General features: G+C 34.1%; 1 protein-coding gene across 3 annotated transcripts in view; it reads right to left on the minus strand.

The window, feature by feature from the left end:
* Positions 1 to 25,861, minus strand: part of septin7a (septin 7a) — a 94,417-nt gene that overhangs the window by 14,400 nt on the left and 54,156 nt on the right. For 2 of the 3 annotated variants that reach the window (XM_073930661.1, XM_068215054.2), the window contains exons 4-8: positions 20,590 to 20,690; positions 17,256 to 17,390; positions 11,790 to 11,907; positions 7,189 to 7,281; positions 2,990 to 3,086 (exon numbers count right to left, since the gene is read on the minus strand). In XM_073930661.1, coding sequence (XP_073786762.1) covers positions 2,990 to 3,086; positions 7,189 to 7,281; positions 11,790 to 11,907; positions 17,256 to 17,390; positions 20,590 to 20,690 — 544 coding nt within the window. 3 annotated transcript variants of the gene reach the window in all.

Consider the following 25,861-nt stretch of genomic DNA (forward strand, 5'->3'; position numbering starts at 1 on the left):
CTTTTATAATTGTAATGACATGCTGTTCTGGTGGTAAAGTTGGTAAAATCGCTGTAATTCATTACATGCACCGTTTTAACCGTTTTTTGACGTCAGCTGCAAATGTGAATAAATTGCGGATGAAGGTAGTTCCTAATAAAAAAAAGGTTTTTAGACTCTCCGTGTTTAATTTTCTTATGTATATACAGGATTGTGATGTTGAGCTGTTGTATAAATGCAATATCACACTCGTAGCAGTGCGATATGGCTGTGTGTGTGTGTATATATATATATATATATATATATATATTGTGTAATATCATGATTGCTGCAACCATGGTGTGTGTGTGTGTGTGTGTGTGTGTGTGTGTGTRTATGTATATATATATATATATATATATATATATATATATATATATATATATATATATATATATATATACACACACACACACACACACATACACACAGACCATGGTTGCAGCAATCATGATATTACACAATATATATATATACACACACACAAACAGCCATATCGCACTGCTACGAGTGTGATATTGCATTTATACAACAATATATACACACACACACACACACACACACACACACACACACACACACACACACACACACACACACACACACACACACACACACACACACACACACACACACACACACACACACACACACACACACACCATGGTTGCAGCAATCATAATGATATTAGACAGTGCCTAAAATAGTCCCCAGCTAGGTAATGCACTGTGTAATTTCATTGCACCTGCTGCAGTTATGGTACGTCAGCAAAATTTCTTGATTAGACCAGAATGAGAGCATAGTTCCTATATATATTGGCCCAGAAAATTAAAATTAAATTTTTTGTCAAAGTTTATAAGCTTTTAAACAGGAAATAGATCAAAACTCTTTTTTAAACATTTTTTTAGCCAGATGCTAGTGGTCTAATTTGACTCAATGATTTATGCTAAGCTATAAACGCTCCCGCCAGACCAGTAGACTGACTTAATGGACTGTTCAACACACAATAAATATTTTCTTAAATGACATATTTTCATATCAGCAACATAAATTTAGAAGCAATATGTCCCTATCATTTCGTTGCTTAAGCTCTAATTGTGCCATTTCAATGGAAACCTGAGGGCATGGGTACAAACACTGAAAGAACAGACATAACCTGGAGCAAAGATTGGAAGATGACACTGGAAGGACACGATAAATGATGTGAGGCAGACCGCAATCTGGTATTTTTAAAGAAAAACAAACTGTACAGAGCCAACAAAAAAAGGCAGTCTGTAAAGATTAACGCTTGAGTATTTTGACTGGAAGGCAAAAGTCCTTGTCTAGGGACTTCATCAAAGACCATATTAAGTGTTACACTTTGTCCCATTCATAGCAATGCAAGTAAACCGTCTTGTATATCTGCAGCGTTTGAGTTTGGTTCAGCCAAAAACAAAAGTTCTGTCACACTCACTCTTTACTTGTCCCAAACCGGTTTGCTTTTCATTCTCACTCAGAATATAAATAAAGGTAGAAAACAGTATCCATTGCCTTTCAATGTGTTCATTTCTTATTATAGATGTTATGGTAAGAAAATGGTGAATATATTACAATTTTTGGGTGAACTAACCCTTTAAACTGTACTCATTTTTCATACTGTATGTGTAAAGTTAAGGTATAACTATAACAAGCCCAACAGGATCTCTCGATGAAACGTCAAGACACACACACTTCCTGTTTGCAGATTTGAAGTCAACGCCCAGCTCACTGCACACCCAAGGGTGTTGATCACATGACCTTTAACATACTAAAACAATCACTTTATTGTGGCTTTCATTTATAGAATGTCACCTGCTTAATCTTTCATGTCTGTGACACCCATGCATTTTAAAATGATGTGCACCTTTCCGAAATATGCACAAAATAAACTAAATATAAAGTATGTAAATATTAATGAAACATCACAAAAAAAGAAAAGTCTTTCTATTGTAACTAAAGCGAAAGGACTAAACCTAAATATACAAGCCTTCAAAATATCTCTTATGAAAGATAAAAAAATAGAACGACTTTTATTTAGAAAGGTATTACTATTTACTCATTTTCACAATTTTCATAATCAGTTCAATCAGCCGAACACTTAAACATTAGCACAACCTAAAATATTTACTATGTTTTACCCATCTTTTTCTCATAATTCATCTGAGATTTAAAGCTAATATTTCAATAATTTAACAGTACGTTCATCCGTCTCCATTTACTTGCATTTGAAGCGACCCTTAACTGAAATAAAAAAAATAATGAGGATGTATTTTTATTCAATGCTATGACCGCAATAAAGGCCATCTTGAAATCAAAAGAAAATATTTCACATTCATGTCACTGTTCAAATTAGCAGTTTCACCCAATAATTCGAATTAACTTTATGCGCTAAACTGAAATATCCTGTCTATTCACACACATTTTTATCTAATAACAAAATCACATTACTGTTTTAATGCACATATTGGAATTTATTCAGTAAAAGTGTTTCCATTGTAGTTTATGCGAATCTTTTCTTATCGAATAATTTTATCCTACTCAAATTATCATTTTCAAAATGTATGTGATTATTGGAGTTTCCATCAACCGATTTTTTATGCGCATATCCAAAACACACATAAAAATAGGTGGATGGAAATGTAGCTTTATTCAAAGACTGGGATGCAAACTATAGCATTAGCAAACAATGTTAATGAAAATAAACAACTGCATTCAGCTCATACACACATCACTCAGACTCAGCACAGCTCTGTTATGGGACATTTCTGTGATCTATAGAGAAAATCAACAGCCTCAGGGTTTAGCCTATCCTATACACACAAACACACACACAAACACAAACAAACACACACAAACACAAACACACATACACAAAACACACAACACAAACAACACACACAACACACACAACACAAACAACACAAACAGGCGGAGGCGACCCTTCACTTATTACCTTCTGCCACACCCCAGGGGTACTGCCTGCCCCGGACACGCTTCCCATTGACCTCAATGATGGTGTTACTGCCGACCACAGCCAGCGGCAGACGATCCTGAAGGACACAAAACATACATGTAACATACAGACGCATTTAGAATGAAACGGAGAGGATCATATTGACTCTTAATGTGTGTATGTGTGTGTGTGTGTGTGTGTGTGTGTGTGAGGGTGAGAATGCCAATAATGTGCTCAGTGAGTGAGTGTCTTTAGTTGACCTATTTCCTCAGTGGGACAAATTAGGGAGCCAATATTTGGGTACTTAGTGCACTATAAGCAGGGTTATTATCAGTCACTTAAAAGCAAATAGTAGTGCTTACAACAAGGTCTGATTAGGTAACATTACTAAATGCATTAATAAACATGTACCAATGATGAACAATATATTTTTATATTATTAAAGGCAAGTGATATCAAATGTTTTTGTTAGATTACTTCATTAACTTTAATGTTACAAATACAACTTTGGTTTTAAATAATCTATTATAGGCGTGGAACAATAATTGTTTTCAAGGCATAGCGGTGTTTGGAAAAGTCAAGGTTTTAAAACCGCAAACATATTCTGCTATACTGTTCCTAAGGTATGTGTTAGATTTTTATATACATTTTTTTGTTTCGTTTTTTTAGATCAACAGTATCTCCAGCAGAAAAGATCCCCAAAAATGCCGTTTTAAATTGTACATAAATCTGTGTTTTAGAAACTAATGAAGACAGAAGTCAATTATTGATTTGAATTATGTAGTCTTACAGGATTACTGTTCCAAAATATTTTAAATATTCTCAAAATAAAATATATTGTATTCAAAAGGGAAAAAAGGTTTTTGTTTTTTACTCAGACATTTAAAAAGTATATATTTTAGAGCAGTAATCACAATACTTTAAAACTGTGATAGTTTTATCCAAGGTTATATGATACCATCAGAATCTTATACCGGCCCATGCCTAATTTATTATTATATATTGAGATTATAATATAGGAATAAAAGCTTTAGAGCAATTATTCATTGTTATTTTATAACTAATCTAGTTAAGTCATTTGATAAAACCTTCTGATATTTGAAACAAACATTTTTTAAACAATATTTTAAAAAGTTAAATTGGTTTAAATTGAAACCGTTTATAATAAAGTAATAACTAAAACTGTATTAAAAGCTTTACATTTGAAAAGAATGGATAGAAAAAAATACAAACATCTAAAAATATTATAAAAAATTATTGTTTTAGTAATATATTGAATAAATAAATATTAAACTTAGTTTTAATTATCTTTGTTTGAAAGTAGAGCAATAAATAAACACCAGGAACTCAAATAAATTGAGATGAAATGAAATATTTTAAAAAGTTAAATGGGTTTAATGGGAGCAGCTCTTGCAAGTTTATTTATAAAGCACATTTCATTCACAGTCGTAATTCAAAGTGCTTTACATAAAGAAGAATAAAATAATCAATGATTAAAAATCATTAAAAGAATTAAAAATTATTTAAAACAGATAAAAGAGGTTAAAATGTGTTAAAACAGGTAGAAACAAATTTAAAAAAAAATAAAGACGTTCCATCTGTTGAACGCAGCACAGTGCCCATTTAGTAAAGGCACAGCTAAACATGTGTTTTCACTCTTGATTTGAACGTGCTTAATGTTGGAGCACATCTGATCATTTGTGGAAGCTGTTTCCAGCAGTGAGGGGCATAGGAGCTGAAGGTGGATTCATCCTGCTTTGACTGAACTCTTGGAACTTCTAGTTTATATGATCCTAAAGATCCGAGCAATCTGTTAGGTTTGTATTCTGTATTAGCAAATCTGTAATGTATTGAAGTCCTAGGCCATTTAGTGATTTATAGGCTAGTAATACTTTAAAATCAATTCTGAATGTAACTGGGAGCCGGTGTAAAGACCTAAGAACAGGTGTGATGTGCTTCTTATTAAAGTAATAACTAAAACTGCATGAAAAGCTTTACGTTAAACATTACAATATATTGAATAAAGTAATAAATGTATTTTCCATCCAAATAGTCTTTATTTCCATTGCAAGTTTAGTTTTTTTCTAGCTAGCTCAGTAGATCAACTTGTTTCAGTAAACTGCAGATTTCTAATCTAATGTTTACATTTTATTCTAGCCAATTTTCAATTAACAAAAACACAAATGAACCAGTTTAGCTTTTTTTTAAATCTTCCACAATAAGCGTCTCCTTGACTGTTAATTTAAATATGCACAATGATCACTTCCAAAGAAATGATAGAAAACAGTATAACACAGCATAAAGTGTGTGTATTATCTATTGTAGTATGTACAGTTGAAGTCAGAATTATTAGCCCTCCTTTGATTATTATTTTTTTCTCTTTTAAATAATTCCCAAATGATGTTTAACATAGCAAGGAAATTTTCACACTATGTCTGATAATATTTTTCTTTTGGAGAAAGTCTTATTTGTTTTATATTTCGGCTAGAATAAATACAGTTTTACATTTTTTAAGAACCATTTTAAGGTCAAAATCATTAGCCCCTATAAGCTATATATTTTTTTCGTCTACAGAACAAACCATCGTTAAACAATAACTTGCCTAATTACCCTAACTATGCTTAAAATAATCTATTAACCGTTAACCAAAAGGGTGCGTTTGTAACCGATTAATGGTATCGGTTAAACGATTAAAAAATATTATTTTATATATTATTAGTTTGGCTGCATAAGGGGCCGATCGAATGCGCTTTTTTCCGTTAAAAGGGGCATCTTTTGAATGGTTTAATAAAAGCCGCAAGTGTTTTGCACGCCGCTCATCCCAGAGCAGTGTTTGTGTTGTCAAGACAACTAAAGAGAACTTTTAAAGAGCATGGTTTCTGCTACATTCATTCTTCCATGGCGAGGCGCCACACCAAAATGCATCCCTTCATGGCTACATTACAGCTTCCCATTCAAAACAAGTCATTGTTGTTGTTGTTGTTTTTAATAGCGAGTTATAATCGCAACAAAATGTATTAAAAGGTAATTGAATTATAACATCGCAAACTTTTCTGTAACCGTAGCAGTGCTGTTCGCTATTTGTTAAACCCTTTTAAGTTACGTGCTGACTGATTGACTGGCTGGCTGACTGGTGCGTGATGCATGGCGCCAGCAAACACGATGTAGCTTTCAGTTAGGATGTACACAGATTCCATAATTTTAATTTATTTACAGATAAAGGTCTGTGGTTCTGCATACAGTGACTTTATCTTGCTGGAGTTTATAGCCGTTTCACTTTACGATCGGCCCCTTGTTCAACTGCAACACATATTTGTCAACTCGCGGGACTGTAATGTGTGTAACCACACGTGCCTACAGACATATTTGCCAAAGAAGCAAAATGGAATCAACTTTAAAATAATGATTTCTATTAAACATGTTAAAAGGTTTTATGATATAAAAATAACAGAGGGACATTAAATAAATGCATATTTTCCGTGGAGCGAGCGATTTGGGGAAGTCTGCTATTTTTATTTGACTGAAGAAAAAACATGATTGGAAAAAAAACAGCCTATGCCGTTTTTTAAAAAGGATCAGTCAGTGTTTTTGTTTTGTAATATAAATTATTCATTTAAGTGGAAAATAATTTAGGGCAGGCCTATTTATTTTATTCATTTTCTTTAGTTTATTCGGTTTTTCTATGCTGTTGGAAACACTGCAGGTGCGTGAAGATGCTCTGTTGTTATGTTCTGTTATTAATCTGCTAGCATGTTAAAATAAATCAGTATTTTAAAATGCAATATTTCATGTGTCAGACACAAAATAGATACGTTATTAATTAAAAAAATTTATAATAATTTAATATTAATCTGACTAGTTAACCGTTAATATCCGATTAACGAGCCGCAGTTGTTGGTTAGCAAAATTTAAGGAAATGAGCATCATTAACCCGCCTATTTAACCTAATTAAGTGTCACTTTAATCAGTATAGAAGTGTCGTGAAAAATATCTGGTGTCATCATGGGAAAGATAAAATAAATCAGTTATAAGAAATGAGTTATTAAAACTATTATGTTTAGAAATGTGCAGAAAAAAATCTTCCCTCCGTTAAACGGAAATTAGGGAAAAAAAATAAATGGGGCCTAATAATTCAGGGAGGCTAATAATTCTGACTTCAACTGTATGTATTATGTAATGTAGCATTTGAAGACACAAACCTTGATCTTCTTCACTAGCTTGCTCTCCTCCTCGTCATCAGTTTCTGGGAACTCATAGATTTTGATCTTATGTTCCTGGATCTCTCTCATTATCTGGAAAAAAGGACAGAATGAAAAATAAAGACTAAAATTGGCACTGAGTGGTAAAAAAAAAATAAATAAAAAAGAAAAAAAGGAAAAAGAAATCTCCCAGCAGGCTCTGGAGGCTCTCAGTGTCACAAGTTTGGGATTGTACTCGCTCTCAGAGGAGTCAGCAAAAAGCAGGTGTGGACAGATTTATCTCTTGCGTTGTGAAGGGTTCTCACTGCAGCCGCTGTTTGCAACACTGTGACACACACGCCAGTCACTTCAGCTGTTCTGCAGATGTTCAACTGAACACTGGAAATGCTTTTATGAAGCCACAACCTTTGTGTTTCTAAGAAGAGGTTAGTCGATATCAAACTGAGAGGAGGCTGACAGCATGTTCGTGAATATATTGTATAACAGCAACAAGTTTACCATAGGAATTATGCAATGTAAAACAAGCTTCTATTTGCCGCTATAAAATAATAAAGGGCTCTGCTTTAAAACCAAGTCAGCTGTTTAAAAAGCATATTACTGCATCTCAGGTGGGACATGCCAGATATTGTGGTCACATTTTACAATAAGGCTTCAATAGTTAATGTATACTTAAATACAGCATTGCTACCATAGTTCAACATTTACTAATGCATTATTAACATTAACTAAATTCATGATTATTAACATTAGTTAATGCATGAATTAACAATGAGCAACTGTATTTTCATTATTGAACATTAGCAAACATGAACAAATACAGTAATGAATGCATTGTTCATTGTTTGTTAATTTTAGAAAATCCATTAAATAAAAAAATAAAGTGTTACAGATAATGTTTTGCAAAAATCTGTAGCAGCATTGCAGGTTCCCTTTGAGATTAGATTTCTTTAGATGTATTTTTTAGGAGTTCGGGATTAATTGTTATTTAAAACAAAAATACATGAAAACAAAAACACATATAAGAAACTAAATTTTATACAGACTCTTATTTTTAAAAAAAAGTTTGTTTACTGTTGCCAGTCATACTGAATACTGTAGTAATATAATAATTAATTACACAGTCATATACAGTATATTTCCACAGGAATGTTTGACTTTAATGTAGATTTTTTAAAGTCTGGATAAAGAGAATTGTTTCTGAACACAATTATAAATGTTTCAAAAGTATTATTGAACATTACAGAGACTCCGAAGAATGCAGTACCTAGTTTTGGAGTTAAAATGCTCAATATTTTGGCACCAATTATGTGTTCAGGATTATCTGGGTGTGGCTACAACAGTAGCTTGATGATACAATGGAGTGTGGCCCCTCCTTTAGATGCTGTCATCATTAGTTTCTACAGTCTACATTTTGCTTGCTTTCAGAATGTATGCTATTTAAAAACATGGTGTTCTCAATTCACGTCTAAAAACCATTCAAATGCAAGCTGTATAGCTACTTCGTTTTTAAATGTTTTTTGGTGGTATCTGTCATTGCTTAGCAACCATGAACTGTGCTCGCCTTAAAGTCGAGAGTGTTTCCACTCACTGAAGCAATGATGCGTGTTTTATAAAGCTAAATAAGCTTTTGTTGCTAGAAGTTGCATCAGTAGCACCCACACTCAAAACATTTGTTTATACTGCTTCTTTAAACTACTTACTTAAAATGTGCTGAATCAATACAATTCTTGAGCTGTTTTTGGACAACTTAATTGTTTTATGTTCAATCCACTGAAAAGTGAAGTAGGTGATTGTCTTCAGAAGCATGTTTTGTTGTGCTGGTTGAAAGTCTCTTCACATTCCAATGGTACTGATTAAAGTAAGAGATCTAAATGTATTTTTATATTCTGGGTAAGGCATAAGACTAAAAAATGTTTGTCCAATTAAAATGTCAGGCTGACATCTCCCATAATTCTGATACGGAGCTCAAACTGTTCGTCAGCAAATGCAAATTTGAGCTACTGCGCAGCTGTTTGTACGCAGCTCTGCCATTTGGGCATACACATGCCTGCAGGTTCACGAGAGTGATAGAGAGAGCGCGAGCGGTAAAAACATGCTGGATCGAAACTTTTTTAAAATCCTGAATCAATATTGGAGTTACTTTCGCATGCTGGAGGAAGGACGGCACCATGGTTAAAGTATTTCTCTCAGATAGGTAATGTTATGTTTTGAAACTATTTTTGTCACGCAGAGCTGATGTAGACTGGGCTGTTAAGAATGGGTTATAGGCACAGAAGTGCTGTTCAGACACTGAAATCTTCTGGTGTAAGACTGATGTGACTATTTTCAGTTTCATAAGGGCTTTTTACAGCATTGATAATGTAGATTTTATTTAGTTTGACAACAGAACATCAGTAAATAGCGCTATTCTGCCTAGCCTACATTACTGAGCTTAGGATGGTTTTATATTTCATATTGGTTCATTTTTAAACAATGACAACCTGCGACGCGCTCCCTATGGTGTTAACCGCTACTCTGAATATTTGGTCAGAAGTAGCATGTAAGTATAGCTTAGAAATAAGTGTAATAATGAGTGTAATTCCTGAACGACGCCGGCCAAGCTTTAGCTCAACACATGAGAGAGGGTTCTGCTGTCATCTTCACTAAGATACATGCGCTTGTGTTTTCCGGAGGCGTTGTTTTGGACGGCAGGGGAGGGATGGCGTTTCAGAGATTTATGCAGGCTAGCATTGTGGCAGATCACCTACTACACCTTAAATTTGTAAATACAATCACATTAACATAATCTATTTGTGTTGGGACAACATGAAGGAGTTGTGTGGCACCCAGCACTTTTTACAGTGCATTAAGGTTGTATTTGAAAGTTGAAAGATGGATGCTTTCCTGTGAGTGGGGTAAGCACCACTAGCAGTGAAGCAGAGCAGACAAGCCTCCAGCATTTGGGTGCAGAGCATTTGAGAGCTACATTATTATCATTAAGCACTGTTAAAATTAAAAAAAAAATTGGAATCCAGCATGATTTGCTTGATGAAAGGGTTTTGTGGGGATTCGTAAATGACAAATAAAATTCAAATCACTTTATTTCATGTGTCATTGGGCTTCCGGTTTGGTCGGCAACATGTGAAGACGTGTTTGACTGATCTCCATACTGAACTGCACATATTTTTTTTAACCACAAACGCAGCAGAGTCTGTTTAAAGGTGATTTATAGTTTATTATTTTCCTGTTTTCTGGACTTTATCAAGCTTAATTGACTATGCCTGACACGCGCAGCAAAATCGATAAGATGGCGGAACACGTGAAAGGGGAACGCAGTATGGAAACCAACCAAGAGCTCGTCCTCCGGGAAATAAGAGTACTTAAAATGGAGCTACTCAAGAAAATGGACGAGCTAAGGCCACTGAAATTAAAACTCAGTACGAGCATGAGTGCTTGGTGAGTTAACCATCAACTTTTGGAGCTATTTCTGTTTTTGGACTTAATCTGATTTCCTTTCATTGACTTTGTCGATCGACATCTTAAAAAAAAAGAAACGAAAATGAAATTGATTGACAGTAATAATATATAGATACATGCTTTTTTTTACTGGTCTTTACGTTTACTCTCTGTCAGTAAGAGAATTGCAGTTTGTGATAATGTTATTCCATTATAGTTCAGTAGGAGTTTAAGTCAGTATGGTTAGTTATGAGGATGTTACCTGAAAGTATATTAGCAGCCTCTATTAGAGGCCAGCTTATAGGAGTTAAGGTGTTCGCTGTTTTATTTCACCCCCCACCCATATATCATTATTATTTTATCCACTTACACCCAGGGAGCATGTTCATGTGACATTGAGCACAACCGATACCATGTATGCAACAATTTATAATGCTTCATGCTTCATTTTTTTTTTCATCACATGAGTGATGCTGACCAATAGTAGCACATAATCTCTTATGTGCACAACTTTTAAAATGACAAAATGAACAGAGGACTGCTTCCATGAAATGGAAGAAAGCTTTGAGTTGTGGTAATAGTACGCTTGTATGAAGTGTCATCATAGAACTACCGTGACAGAATAAAAAAGATTGATAGCTAAATGCACTTCTGCAGTCTTGTGTATTACTGGAATCAGTACTAGAATTATGCAAACTATGTATACTACCATGTAAACCAACAAATCAGACAATTACACATTTATAATACACATTTATAATCTATGGGGCTTCTTGATGACTGTAGACATCACATGTGTACACGTTGATATGTCAAGATTTCAAGATTCTAGACAAAATTGCATCATCTGACACATTGACTGTCGGAACCAACAATCAAAATCAAGTCATTTGAACTGGGATTAACTAAGCTGTTTTGTAATCAATTCGATTTTATTTGGGTGGTTAATGACACTGTTGTCTACCATTTTTACATCACTTTACCCTGACGTCTAGGTTTCTAAACCTTTCCTCAATATGCTAGCTATTCAGGACTGAGTAGTGGAAAGGATGGTCAACTCTTATTTACAATATTTCTTGGGCAACAACCCTTGTTGTAAAGGCACTTCAGATGCAGTGAAAACCTAAAGTATACATGTATGGTACTTGGCATTAGATGACTCTCACCTGCTTCTTGAACTGTTGGCACTCCTCTGGAGTCAGTGTGTCTGCTTTTGCGATGAGCGGGATGATATTCACTTTTTCATGTAACCGTTTCATGAACTCAATATCCAGTGGTTTCAGTCTGAGAGAGAGAGAGAGAGAGAGAGAGAAAGAGAGGAGAGAAAGGATGATAGAGAATGAGAGAGAGAGAGAGAGAGAGAGAGAGAGAGGAGAGAGAGAGAATATGATGGTTTACTATTTCAAACTAAACACAGAGAACAAGTATAAAAACAGACGCACAGGCCTCCACTGTCCTTCCATAGTGAGGTATCATATTCAGACTGCTGTTTGGCAGCTTGGCTGAACTTGTGGTTTTACTACGAGATGAGCTACATGTGCTGCAAGTAAAGCAATAAATACATGGCAGGAAATGCACATGAGCTTTTTCACCCGGGTCAGTGGCTTTCACAACTTTAGCTATTACACGCATATATAAATATACATATGCACAAACACCAGCAGGTGAAAGGGTTTTTTTAATGTACAGATGAAGTCAGAATTATAAGCCCCCCTTTGAATTTCTTTTCTTTTTTTTTTTTTTTAAATATTTCGCAAATGATGTTAAACAGAACAAGGAAATTTTCACAGTATGTCTAATAATATTTTTTCTTCTGGAGAAAGTCTTATTTGTTTTATTTTGGCTAGAATAAAAGCAGTTTTATATTTTTAAAAACACATTTTAAGGGCAAAATTATTAGCCCCTTTAAGCGTTATATTTTTTTCGATAGTCTACAGAACAAACCATCGTTATACAATAACTTGCCTAATTACCCTAACCAGCCAAGTTAACCTAATTAACCTAGTTAAGCTTTTAAATGTCCCTTTAAGCTGTATAGAAGTGTCTTAAAAATACCTAGTCAAATATTATTTACTGTCATCATGGCAAATACAAAATAAATCAGTTATTAGAAATAAGTTATTAAAACTATTATGTTTATAAATGTGCTAAAAAAACTTCTCTATGTTAAGCAGAAATTGGGGAAAAAAATAACAGGGGACTAATAAATCAGGCGGGCTAATAATTTTGACTTCAACTGTATTTTGAAAAGAAACAGAAGAACCACTAAACAAAAAAGAAACACTAAACAAACTAAACAAAAAAACAATTTAGGGAACACTCCACAAAACTCAGGCACAAAACGTGAGGCATGCAGTTTTAGGGATTAAATAATGATGCAAATGCCAGTTATCTGAGCAGCACAAATGTTAGTAAATCCTATTGCATGATTGCTTTAAATTATCTCCTCCAACATAATTTGTCTGACAAAGAAACGCATTCGCATTTTCAGTGCTGATTTTTTACTTTTGTTCTCAGCTTTTTTCCCCTTGCTTGCTCTATCTCTCACATTCAATCAGCATTTTACAACTTTGTAAGGGCACTCCAAAAGTGAAGTGCTAATTCTTCATTGCGAGTGTTTAGTAAATCTTGACAGTACTGTTTGAGCACCAAAAAAGACATAAGCTATAAGATATAAGCTGTTAGTAAATCTGTCCCTAAACGTCCAAATGCATTTCAATGTGGTTTACGATCTTTCATTTCAAAGAAGTTCAACAGCATTTTTTATTTTTTTTTTAGATTAGATTCAACTTTATTGTCATTACACATGTACAAGTACAATGCAACGAAATGCAGTTTAGGTCTAACCAGCAGTGCAATAGCAGCAAGTGCAGGATACAGGAATACGTTATAAAGTGCAGTTATAGAAATCTATGGTGATATTTACAGATGGGATGGATGTACTATGAACATTATATACAGGTTGGATAAGCTATGAACAGATTTACAATATATGAATATATGTGCAGGTTGCTATTAATAATCAGTAGTGTGCAGATAGATGAACATGATTACAAGTGTATATGTTACAATATATGAATATATGTACAGGGATAGATGAACATGATTACAAGTGTATATGTTACAATATATGAATATATGTACAGGGATAGATAAACATGATTACTTTGATTATTATCATGTTTGATAAACATGATTAACATGATTATTTTTCCTTAATATTTTGATGTCTTGATTTGGCTCATTTCTAATCAAAAACAAAACAAACAAACACGCAAAACGCCAAATAAACCAAATCAACCCAAACAAAAACAAGACTGTAAGGAGATTTTATTTATTTATTTTTTGTAGTATGTGGCTATGGTTGGTTTCCACATGACGTCACTGATGTTGCACGAAATTCAGATGGAAGGCAGGAAGTGATTCTTCTACATAGGAATCGCTATCAGTACCTCAAAATGGTTCTGTTTTATGTTGTTTATAATTGTTTAAATCAGCCAAAGTTTTTAAACATCTATGTGTACAAGCTATTTTGAGTGCGATAATTCATTTGACAACACCAATAAAGATTATACACTGGCCTAGGTTTGTGTATAAATGTGGTAATGTGTTATATAAAAATCAGATACAAACACCACCACCATCCAGGAGAATGTTTAGCAATAATCCATGTATTTTCTATCGTTTTGGTGAAACATACAAAAGTATCACTAATGTGAGATCATCAACCAAACAAAAAACAATAAAATGCAACCCTTGCACCAAAACTAGTCGGTTGTTATTGTTTAGCACTTTTCCCCCTGGCAAAAATAAATCAATCATAATGTAGACTATGCGTCTACACTTTTGTATGCTTTCATCTGTTATTTTGTGATGTTTGGAAGATATCCGCATGGGAAAAATCAATAGTTATTTATAATAAACATATTTTTGAATCACAAAGTAAAGTGTATAATGTGTACAACTCTGTTAATGAATACTACAGAATACTGTAGCATAGTAAACTGATAAACTAATAAATAGTGTAACGTTAATGTAAACTCTGCTGTATTGTAATGGTGTATAGTTATAGCGGAGAAAACTGAAGCCAGCTGAATAATGTGTTCATTTTTTACTACAGTTGTGTTGTACCTTAGCAGCAATATATAATTACTACAACAGTTTATTTCAAGTAATTATCTATAGTATTCTTCCATTACTATAGTATTTACTATAGTATATTTTCATGTAACGTAATAGCTTATATAGTATCTACTGCCTCGATGACAGGCAAATATATTTTAGTTCAGTAAAAAACTTGGCCCTCTTCATTATGTAAGAATCATGCCCAACATATGTGATTATTTTCTATTTATATCTCCTTTTAAAAAAAGGTATAAATCGCAAAAAATATTAACTTTCCTCCGTGTCTCCCATTCAGTTTTTTACTTTCGGCGCTCCATCTGAATTTCGCACATCACCAGAACCAAGTGATTGAACACGAAATATTAATATGCGTTTTGATCTCTACACCAAGCTCATCTCCCTCTTTCATATTGAAACAACAACAAACAAAACAGAAACAAACAAAACAACCAAACTAAAAACAAATCTTACCCACAACCCAAAAAATACAACAAAAAAACTATTCTAACTAATGCCCCATTCAGACAAGGCGTCAGCATCAACGCTTCCCATTCACTTTGAATGAGTGACGTCAGGCGTTGCCGAACTGCATTGTGGATCCATCTGTGCCGCTTCAGAGGCATTGCTCGCTGCAAAAGTTGGAACTTGCTCAACTTTTCAAGCGGCGACGGAAGCGTCAGCCAATCAGATCACTGTATGCAAATACACCAGCTCAGACTGTGGCCAATTGCTGACTAATTTCATTGGCTAACGCTGCTATGACGATTTTGTCAGCCCCAACTTCAGACATGCCCTCTGTCAAGCGCTGACGTTGAAGCCCCATGTGAATGGTGCGTATCAACACTAATGAAACCACATGTAAAATTATAAACAAGCTAAAAATAACAAACACAAACTGAACAACTAAACTTATCAAACCAAACCAAATACAAAACCACAGAAAAGACCAAATAAAACACAATATAATCAAGCAAGCCAGGGCTTTGTTTAATTCTACAACCTCAAGTATGGCCAACAGTAACAGAGTTGCTTGCCTAACGAACACAGTTAGGCTTCTCAGTGTTTTATGATTTTCTGAATATGCATACAAAAGCACTCAGATCATGAGCCATAGAGAGAAAAAAAAACAATGATGGAGAGAGATAAAAAGAAAGATATTAACCAACTCAAACACATGAAAAAGGATTCACTGGATCTGTTTTACGTCACATAATGTTTTTTAGACCACTTGGTGAGTATTAGATTTAACTTGCAACAATACAAATCATTTGACAAAACCACTGACGGTGCAAAAACTCCTAATGTACTTGGCATCACTTGAGAGCTCACTTCCCTCCACAGCAAAAAAAAAAAAAAAAAAAAAAGTCAATACAGAGAGTGCATGTTCATTTAAAGGGGACCTATTATGCTCCTTTTTTACAAGATTTAAAATAAATCTCTGATGTTCCCAGAGTGTGTATGTGAAGTTTTAGCCCGAAATACCACACAAATAATAATGTTTTATAGGTCTTTGAAACTGATGCTTTTAGGCTGTGATCTAAATTGTGCCATCTTGGTGACTGCCACTTTAAATTCAAATGAGATTGAATTTGGCTGCTTCTCACAAAGGACTGTTTATGCTAATGAGGGAGACTAATTTATCACTAATTTGCAGTGTATTCTCCCTCTGATTGGCCGTAGAAAGGAGAACATCAATAAAAGTGTTACAGCAGTTTTTATCAAGTGTGATTGTAACAAATTAGTTTGACCCTTAAGGCCTGTGCACACCGGGATGCTTTTTTGCTCCCGTTTTCCATCGACGTTTAGCACCTCACGACTAAATAAAGGGCGCCAATGTATGTGCACACCAGCATGCAAAAAGCCAGGCGTAAAAGTCTCTTTTTTTAAGAAACGCCTCATGCTCGTTTTTTTTTTTTTTTTTTTTTTTGACACACCACTTTAAAACCTTCTCCACCAATCAGATTGGCACTTTTGTTCACATGCATGAAGCAGCTGAAGTTACAGTAAACAGCACTTGCAGGCGCTAAAGCACAAAACTTTCAATGCGAGCGCACAATAAAGAAAATGCCCAGAGGCGGTATGAACGTGGAGCTGCTTATTGCTCTGGAGAACAATAATAATTTCTTCATCGCTAGAGCTGAAGCTGCTACTTGAACCATCTATGCTTTGAATTGCAAGTAACTTTAACAACAAGCGTGTCAACTTTCTGTCTTCTTCTGTGTTACAAGCGGGTGTCAGAAACTTAAATTTGTGTAGCGCCATCTAACGTCAAGGGGTGATTTTGCAAGCTCTTTTCCACAATAGCCAGTGAAAATCGATTGGGTTTGAATCCGGAAAAACGACTCTAAAAACACTGACGATAAACGCAAACGAAAAGCAACCCGGTGTGTACGAGCCGTTAGAGGGAGACTATATTCACACACTGTTGCCACACAACTGTTTAAAACCCTTAAAAAAGTGATTTTTGCATAATAGTTCTCCTTTAATGCTTGAAACTGAGTGCTTACCCATGACCAGAGGGGGCGATGAAGTACAGACAGCAGTGCACTCGACTGTCAGGCATCTGCCGTCTATTGACACGTGACTCCGCGTTAAGGTAATCCTCAAATTTGCTGTCGATGTGATCGATGACAGGCTGCCAGCTACAGAATAATAAGAGATATTCAGAGTTGACAAACTACAGATGCAACACAAGCAAATTATTCATGTTCAGGGTATATACTGAAATCAAATCAGTGAGTGAAATTCAATACTTTTTCAAGGCTCTTTCCATATATTTTAAGACCTCATCGCCACTTTTGTATGTCTCTATTACTTTTTTTTTTCTAGGTTTTACAATAAATCAAACCCCAATACCCAAAACTTACCTCAGACAGGTTTAGGGAAAATTTTAAATTAAATAATAATTCTTAATAAACAAAATTATACTAAAATAAACAAAAAATAAAATCTAGACAAGCATCAATTCAGATTCCGCAACTTCCAAGTCCAAAAACACTTCCCAGATATCACAAAATTTGGAGGATTTTTTGCCTTATTATATACATTTAAAGCCAGAATTATTAGACCCCTGAATTATTCACCCACTGTTTATTTTTTCCAATTTCTGTTTAACAAAGAAAAGATTTCTAAACATCATAGTTTTAATAACTCATTTCTAATAACTGATCTATCTTATATTTGCCATAATGACAGTAAATAAAATTTGACTAGATATTTTTCAAGACACTTCTATACAGCTTAAAGTGACATTTAAAGGCTTAACTAGGTTAATTAGGTTAACTAGGCAGGTTAGGGTAATTAGGCAAGTTATTGTATAACGATGATTTGTTCTGTAGACTATCGAAAAAATATAGAGCTTAAAGGAGCTACTAATTTTGACCTTAAAATGTTTTTTAAAAAATATAACACTGCTTTTATTCAAGCCGGAATAAAACAAATAAGACTTTCTCAGAAGAAAAAAAAATTATCAGACATACTGTGAAAATTTCTTTGCTCTGTTAAACATCATTTGCGGAACATTTAAAATAGAAAAAAAATTCAAAGGGGGGCTAATAATTTTGACTTCAACTGTACGTGAGCTTTTCAAGAGCCAAACATGTTATCAGGTTTCTCAACCAAAGTCCAATGGAGGGGCTATTAACATTTTTCCAACATAAAGCAATACAACTTATAGACTTTTACGCATAAATCAATCAATTTTCTTTCTTTAGCAGACAAAGCACAACTGTCTTCATACATATTCAATATACATAATCCAGGACTTAAAGGAATTGCAATGAAAATAAATTGTGAAATATATTGAGTCAACTCCAACCAAGAACTCTGTACCTCCTCACACTCCCACACACAAATAAAAAATGTGCCTTGTATCTTATTACATTTAAAACAAAGATCAGGGATATTAGGGTTAAACTTATTTAATCATACAGGAGTAATACGGGTTCTCATAACTCAATTTGTTGTAGCAGTCTCAATCGGGAATTCAATGTTTTTTTTTTGTGCATTCAAAAAAAATTATATTCCAGTCCTCTACTGGGATATCCATTGTTGTATCTTGAATCCATGCTAGTCTTTTATTTTCAGAGTTTTCTTTATGATTTTCTCTTAATGTGTTATATAATTGTGTAATTCATCCTTTGATGGAATAATCTTGTTCTGTAAGAGTTGGGTTCTTAGTTGTAAATATTATAAAAAGTGTTTTTGAGGTAAATTTAATTTAGCTACAATTACATTAAATTGCTTAAATGACATTAATATATTGTCTTCATACAAATCTTTTAATCTTAATATGTCCTTATTCATACATTCATCGGCACTTTAGGTTTCAACCAGTAACATTGGCAACATTTTAACTCACATTATATTTACATACTAGGGATGCCATGGTTCTCAATATAATATTCAACTGTACGATACGACCCCTACGGTTCAATACACGCTTGTGAATTGCGGTTTTCTCGGTTTTGTGTTTACATAATTTATGTGCGTTTTATATCTCCCCGTATTGACCGTGTAATATCCAATCTAATCACTATGCTCTAAAGTTAGGGGGCGCTTGACCATCATTCTACACTTTAACATGGCGAGTGACGGTAAAGTGAGGCTGAGGCAACAGTACAAGGAAGTGCCGGCGAAGTGACGCAACAGAACAAGAAAGCGCCAGCGACTTTTAAATCTGCGGTGTGAGGATATTTCAGTTTTGCCGGTAAGTATAATGCCAACAAAAGAAAAAATGGTGAACAAAAAAATCTGTGTGCAAGCATTGTTTTACACGTATAACCATGACTGCACATCTGCAGCTCCATCACCCAGCAATATCACTGTCTGAAGGCAGAATAGTAGAGAAGGTAATAAAGTCCTCCAAATAGCAACAATCCCTCGCTGAATCTTTCAAGCAGACATACCCAACTGGTTCAGAGAGACACATAAAAATAACAAAGGCAGTGCGGGTGTTTATTGCTAAAGATTTGCAGCCGTTTTCAGTGATTGGAGATGTGGGCCTTTGTCATTTTATAAAAGCACTCGATCGGCGTTACAGACTACAATCTTGCATTTTTTCAGCACCGAGATAATTAAGATGGTTTATTTATGTTTAGTACAAATATGTTTATTTGAAATGGCCGATTTTTCTTTATTAACTTCACATGTATGTTTATTTTCAAAGTGTAGGATTTTATGTGTTCCCCAGTTTGTACATGGGCTACCAGCAGCTGTGAGATTTCAGTGTTCATTTTTTTTTTTATACAATACACTAGGAACTAGTGTTGTTTTTTTTTTAGCTTTTAAGTAAAACAAAATTAATATTGCAATAAATAATCAAAATTTATTTTTTTTCTCCTTAACCTCTTACTGTTCCTATTGCCTATAGAAAAAAACATGTGTCAAGCCATGAGAACAGAACAGAACACTGTGTTAAAAAACCGAGATATGTATTGAACCGTGGGCTAACAGTATTGTTGCGTCCCTATTACATACTGATTGTAAGAAACTAATCCTAAACTAAAATGTTATTCAGTTACTTAATAAAAATCTTAATAAAGAAGGAATAGCAGTGCTTTCCTGGTTACTGCAGTAAACAAAGCAGTGTGATGTCAAATTTAGCAGGATGTGATTGATTTCATAAACTACACAGCATCCCAATTTGTCGCAGATTAAACTCAGGCAAAATTTAGCATACATTTTCTAAATTGACTTATCAACTTTTTAAGGCCCTGTGGACACCCTGATACTTTTAATCAAGTCATACATTTATTAACATGGCAAATGAGGAAATCTATATGAGCACTGAAAGCTATCAACCCATGACAGGTGAGATGCAGAAAATAATATCACACTAACCAGTTACTGTTATCCACGGCATCTCCGAAGCCTGGTGTGTCCACGATGGTGAGCAGCAGCTGAACTCCACCCTCTTTAATCAGCACCTTGGATTGCTCCACCTAACAATAAAAAGACAGGTCACATAACTACAATGCAACAATACAGGATTGTAATTGATTTGTTCCAAAACCACCGCCGTAATGCTGGTTTTCATATGTGCTACCCAGTGGTAGAGAATAAATCTGTATTTTCATTTATTAGAGATGTCATGATTAACTAAGCCTGTTGAAAATCAATTCAGATATGTGACAAATCTAATCAGTTGGGGTGTTAAACTTCTCGTGATACATGTTTTAATTCGCAATGTGTAAATTTTTGATGATTTTTACAAGTATTAATGACTTGACAAGTACTAAAAAGCGACATGTGAACATCAATAGAAAGCACTTTTAACATTTAGTAAATTTGTTCTAATTGTTTTTGCTCGTGCTGTCACTTTTAATGAGCATTTTACAAGTTTGTATGGACATTGGAAATGTGAAGAGCCAGAAAATTTGTTAATGCTTACGTTTCCAAAAATAATTAAAAAAAAATCACAAAGTCTTAGGGTGTTTTGACACCTGTAGATCGATTGTTTTGGTTCGAAACAGGGAATAAAATTGTTACAATGTTGCACTTTGTTCTGGGTGCAGTTAGGTTTCACATAGCAAAGTTTCTAAATCGACTAAAATTATTAAAACAAGTCACGTGTGAGTAAATTCTCCTCACATTGGTCAGAGCTCCACTGTTTATTTTTCTGTCATACGTCCATATTTAAATTTATGACAAAAGGCAATAATACATAAGCAAAAAGTTACACTTAAATTATGAATGGTGACATCCACAGACATTGTCACCAAATCATAGGTAAGACTTTCTCATATACAACTGTTGGCTAGTGTTATGCATTATAGGCTTTACAATATGGAGAGAAATTATAGGTACAGTAAACCAAGATTGCAGTTTGGTCAATTTTCCTAACCGGTAAACAGCTTTTGCTAATAGTTCAGCATGCTTTCACTTGCGTATTCGACATGAAACACACATTTACTGCTAGAAAAGACATCCCGCCCTACTCATAATTCTCTTTCATATAGCCATATACGATTATTACATATCCACTGTGAGAGCACCTCGCTCAGGCCATCTCGGACCAATTGTTTTGTCATGGATCAGAGCGTGATTGCTAGAGTCACATATGCCAAACGAACCATGCTAACTGGGGAAATGCACCAGGTTCCAAAACAAAAGTCTAGGTGTAAAAGCACCCTTAGTTTGTCTAAAAACCTATAAAACTACTAGTTTTATTTGTATTATAATAACTATTATTATTATTATTATTATTTAACTAGAATTTTGACAATTTAATTTAGTTTTGTTAGTTGAGAAAACAAATGTTTTTATTTTACAAAGACAAAAAAAAAAAATACTTTGTCAGTCGGGTTTACAAAATGCGTGTTCAACAGAAGATATAAAGTCAAACAAGTTTTGAACAAGTGGAGGGAGAGTAAATGTTTTGGATAAACAATCCCTTCAACATGAACAATTTCCATTCTTTCTTGTATCTTGCTTATAAATAAACAAATCTAAAGCAAATTAACTCATGTTGATGCTTTCTCTTCACTAGTATCTAACTAACTAACTAACTAACTAACCGATTTGCTATATTTGGTAACAAAAAAACTGCCACGACATTTATTGCCGAAAGCCATCCAAAAACCCAACAATACCTTTAACTTCAACAGAAGAAAACTAATCATTTTTCAGCCCTTTGGACTACAAACACAGTGCTAAAACAAAGTCCCTAAACCGATAGCAGTATGTACAAGACAAAACACAAGAAACTGCAGAAACCTCAATTAGATCTACACGAATGAGTGGTTTCCAGAGAACTGTGAGCCTTTTTTAAAAGCAGATATGCAAACAGCATGAGGGCCAAAACTCGTGATGAGCGAGCACATAGACTCAGGTTTCTATTCAATCGTGCAGCAACAAAATCAAGGCCTGCAGGGTTCAAAACAAGTTTTATGTGCACATTTAAGAGCAGCAAAAAAACAAAACCAAGATTTCTGATATGATTCAAGACACAATGAGCAGCTTACTTGCAAAAAAACAAAGACTGGCTGATTTAAACGATTTAAAAGTTAAACATCTGACATGCAACTTGCTCCATGGACATAAATAATAGCTCAAATCCTGCAAAGAAATCTCCTCAATCAATAACAGTAGCTTTAAATTGATGGTTCACATTTTTTCTAAGCCCTTTAAATATATTGCAAAGCAGTCCAGCTCGACAGATTCATCCCACATGTGTGTAACCTCAGCTAAAACAAGCTCAAGCCCACACCTTTCCACGGGCAATATAAAGCAGCTGTGGTCTGAGACTGTGGCTTCTGGGTTTGGGTTGTTCAGGCCTGCATTTTATGATTTCCTCCTAAACGGCCCTCAGCGTTCCACAACTCAAGACGGACACCACTAAACCTAGTGCAGGACATTCATTTCAAGAAGAACACCCTCCCGAAAGAAAAACTTGGCCGGCGAAGACTTCCAAACAGCTGGATGAATGATCTAAACCCACTGTGACTGTTTTAGAGAGCAAGTTATGTCTTTTTTACATTACAGTCAGAACTAAATTGAGAATTTTTAATCATTACACTTACATTATGCCATCTCAAACTGACAATAAACATCCAGGAACGAGTTAAAGATTGGTTTCAGTGATTTTGTTGAAAGCATAGATTTTTTTTCTTTCAAAAAACTAACAAAATAAAATAAATGCATGTTTATTGAAGTGGCCCAAATTCAAGTTAGTGGTAAAACCAAACAAAACAAAAAACAACACAACAAATAGATATATTTATCAAATTACAATTAGTTAAAATTAGCATTGCCATTGTTTATTTAAGATTATATGATTCAGGCTTAACATTGCAGGCCTTCCAGATTTCAAATTGCACATTACTGTTACAAATCGAAAACAAAGCATTATTTACAAAAGTTCATGAAACAATATATGAGTTACTTGCATTCGGAAGACAAGAGGGCTATTTTTGACAAAGAAAAACATACATTTTGTTTGGGCAAATATATTTAATAAAAAAAACACATTAATTACTATAATACTTTTCTATAATACTTTGCTTATACTTCTGGTATCAAGCTAAAATGGCAAAATTGCATACCTGCAGGTACATTCTCATACATAAGCAGCACGTACAAACATGAACAAGCAAGTGGTTGGTCTTGCTAACAAACAACCAAATCATAACTTTTATTTGAAGAATTCTTAAAAAGACCCTCTTGTTTTCCCTAATTTGCGATTGCTGAATCCAACGCAAAACCAACAAAAAGTCGAAAATTTTTGCGATCAGCAAAATTCTTACTTAAATGCAAATAATATGCAAAAAAATGTAAATAATCTCATATTACATCCAATTCTAAACCATATGATCAAATTATATTTATTTCACTGTTCAATTAATTGTTTTATATGACTTGTAGACGTTGCATACGCCGCACAAGTAATGTTTGAGTGTCTTTTAAAAAATGACGTCTCACCTGCGCCCTCACAGGGGGTTTTGCAGCCTGTGCAGTAAGCTGACGCGGATGAAGTGCGAGTTATTTACATGTGAATTAAATGTAAAGATAAGATAAGATTAGGTTATGAAATCTGAAAGAGAAAAAGTACGATTGTGGATAAAATAAGAGTTATACAACTGTCTTTTGGCTTAATTGCTACCGTTTTAGATCTGTTTTAGATCTTGTTTTGACAAGAGACCAAAATAAAGAAGCTTTATTTTTATGAACTGTGTTGTTGTGTCAGATTACACAGGTAACATAATAAGCTACCTATTATGGTAAATAAGATATTTTTTATATTTATATATATTTTTTTCAAAAATGTATGGGAATTATCACCACAAAATCTGTCACTTTTTATTGCAAAAAAACTCAAATTAATTAATAAAAAATAATAATAATAAAATTAAAAATTAAAAAATCTTGAAAAACTACAGCCTGTCTTAATATTGACTTCAGGGTTCTATAGTGTGACCAATTTGGTCACTCAATTATGGTATATTCTCAATGGTGCAACTTATAAGATTCTGAGGTTGCAACAGCTATTTGAGGGCAAAAAATGAAATAAAACAACATCTTAGTGATGGAGTTTGAAGAACAGACACATGTTAGTGTGCCAATGTTCTGGTTTAAACCATAAATGCGATGTGATCAAAGAAAAAAGTAAGGCGCACAAGTGAAACCAGTGCAAGAAGTAAGTCTACAGCTCTGGACTTTGCAGTTCTTTGCCTATTTTTCAACAACAAGTTTCATTAACAAGATGTTTAAATAGATCTTGAGAAAGCCAACATACTGTTATGCTACTCTGTCCTTGAAAACAAACGTATCTCCTCCTAGGCCGTTCATGCCACAAGGCCCAAATGTGGTCAAAATGTGCTTTCTACATTCAAGATTGTTGCTATATCTCCTCATGCCTATAAGACTTATTGTTTTTTTAATAAAAAATGTTAAATATAAATTTTTTTTAAACCGAGCATATAAAAAAATTATACAAGCCCCAAATTTGGCCAAAAGCTGTATTTAGATGCGTTAGATTTTGTTGCTATATCTTTAAGGTTTATCAGACTTATAGTTTTCCAATAAATAATTTTAAAGCATTATTTTTCTCAAAATATGGCAAGCCATTTTTGACTTAAACTCTATGTTTGTTGTCTATTTAAACATAACTACCCCAGATATTTGTGCAATTAGTTAAGAACAGCAATCTGATGATTTTGAGAAGTAGTGCATACCTGGCATAAGATATCAGCATTGGCCATCAAAAAACCTGTATCAGAATAAAATTCAACTCTAATCTGACAGCATGGAAAATCTCAAAAATCCTAAACATCCTGACATGCAGATTTAATCCTCAAAAACTATCAAAAAGCCTTTGAAATTTTTTTCTTACTAAAAACAACACAAATATTCAATGAAAGTAAAAAAAAAATTATAAGAACATCTTGAGGTAAACTATGACAGCTTGATTTTTGAGTGAATAGCCTCCTATACACACTCTCCAAAACACCAACATAAAAATAGCCCAAGAAAAAAAAAACACTCAAGAGCCCAATCACAAATCTTGCTACATTTCTTTCTTCTCAATGGAGTTGTTTTCAAAAGCATTAGCACTAGCTGAGAGGCCAAGGAGGTGTTTTGGAAACACGTGCATGAGGTTTATGTGCAGCCACCG

The sequence above is a fragment of the Danio rerio genome, chromosome 19, assembly GCF_049306965.1.
Source record: "Danio rerio strain Tuebingen ecotype United States chromosome 19, GRCz12tu, whole genome shotgun sequence".
Lineage (NCBI taxonomy): Eukaryota > Metazoa > Chordata > Actinopteri > Cypriniformes > Danionidae > Danio > Danio rerio.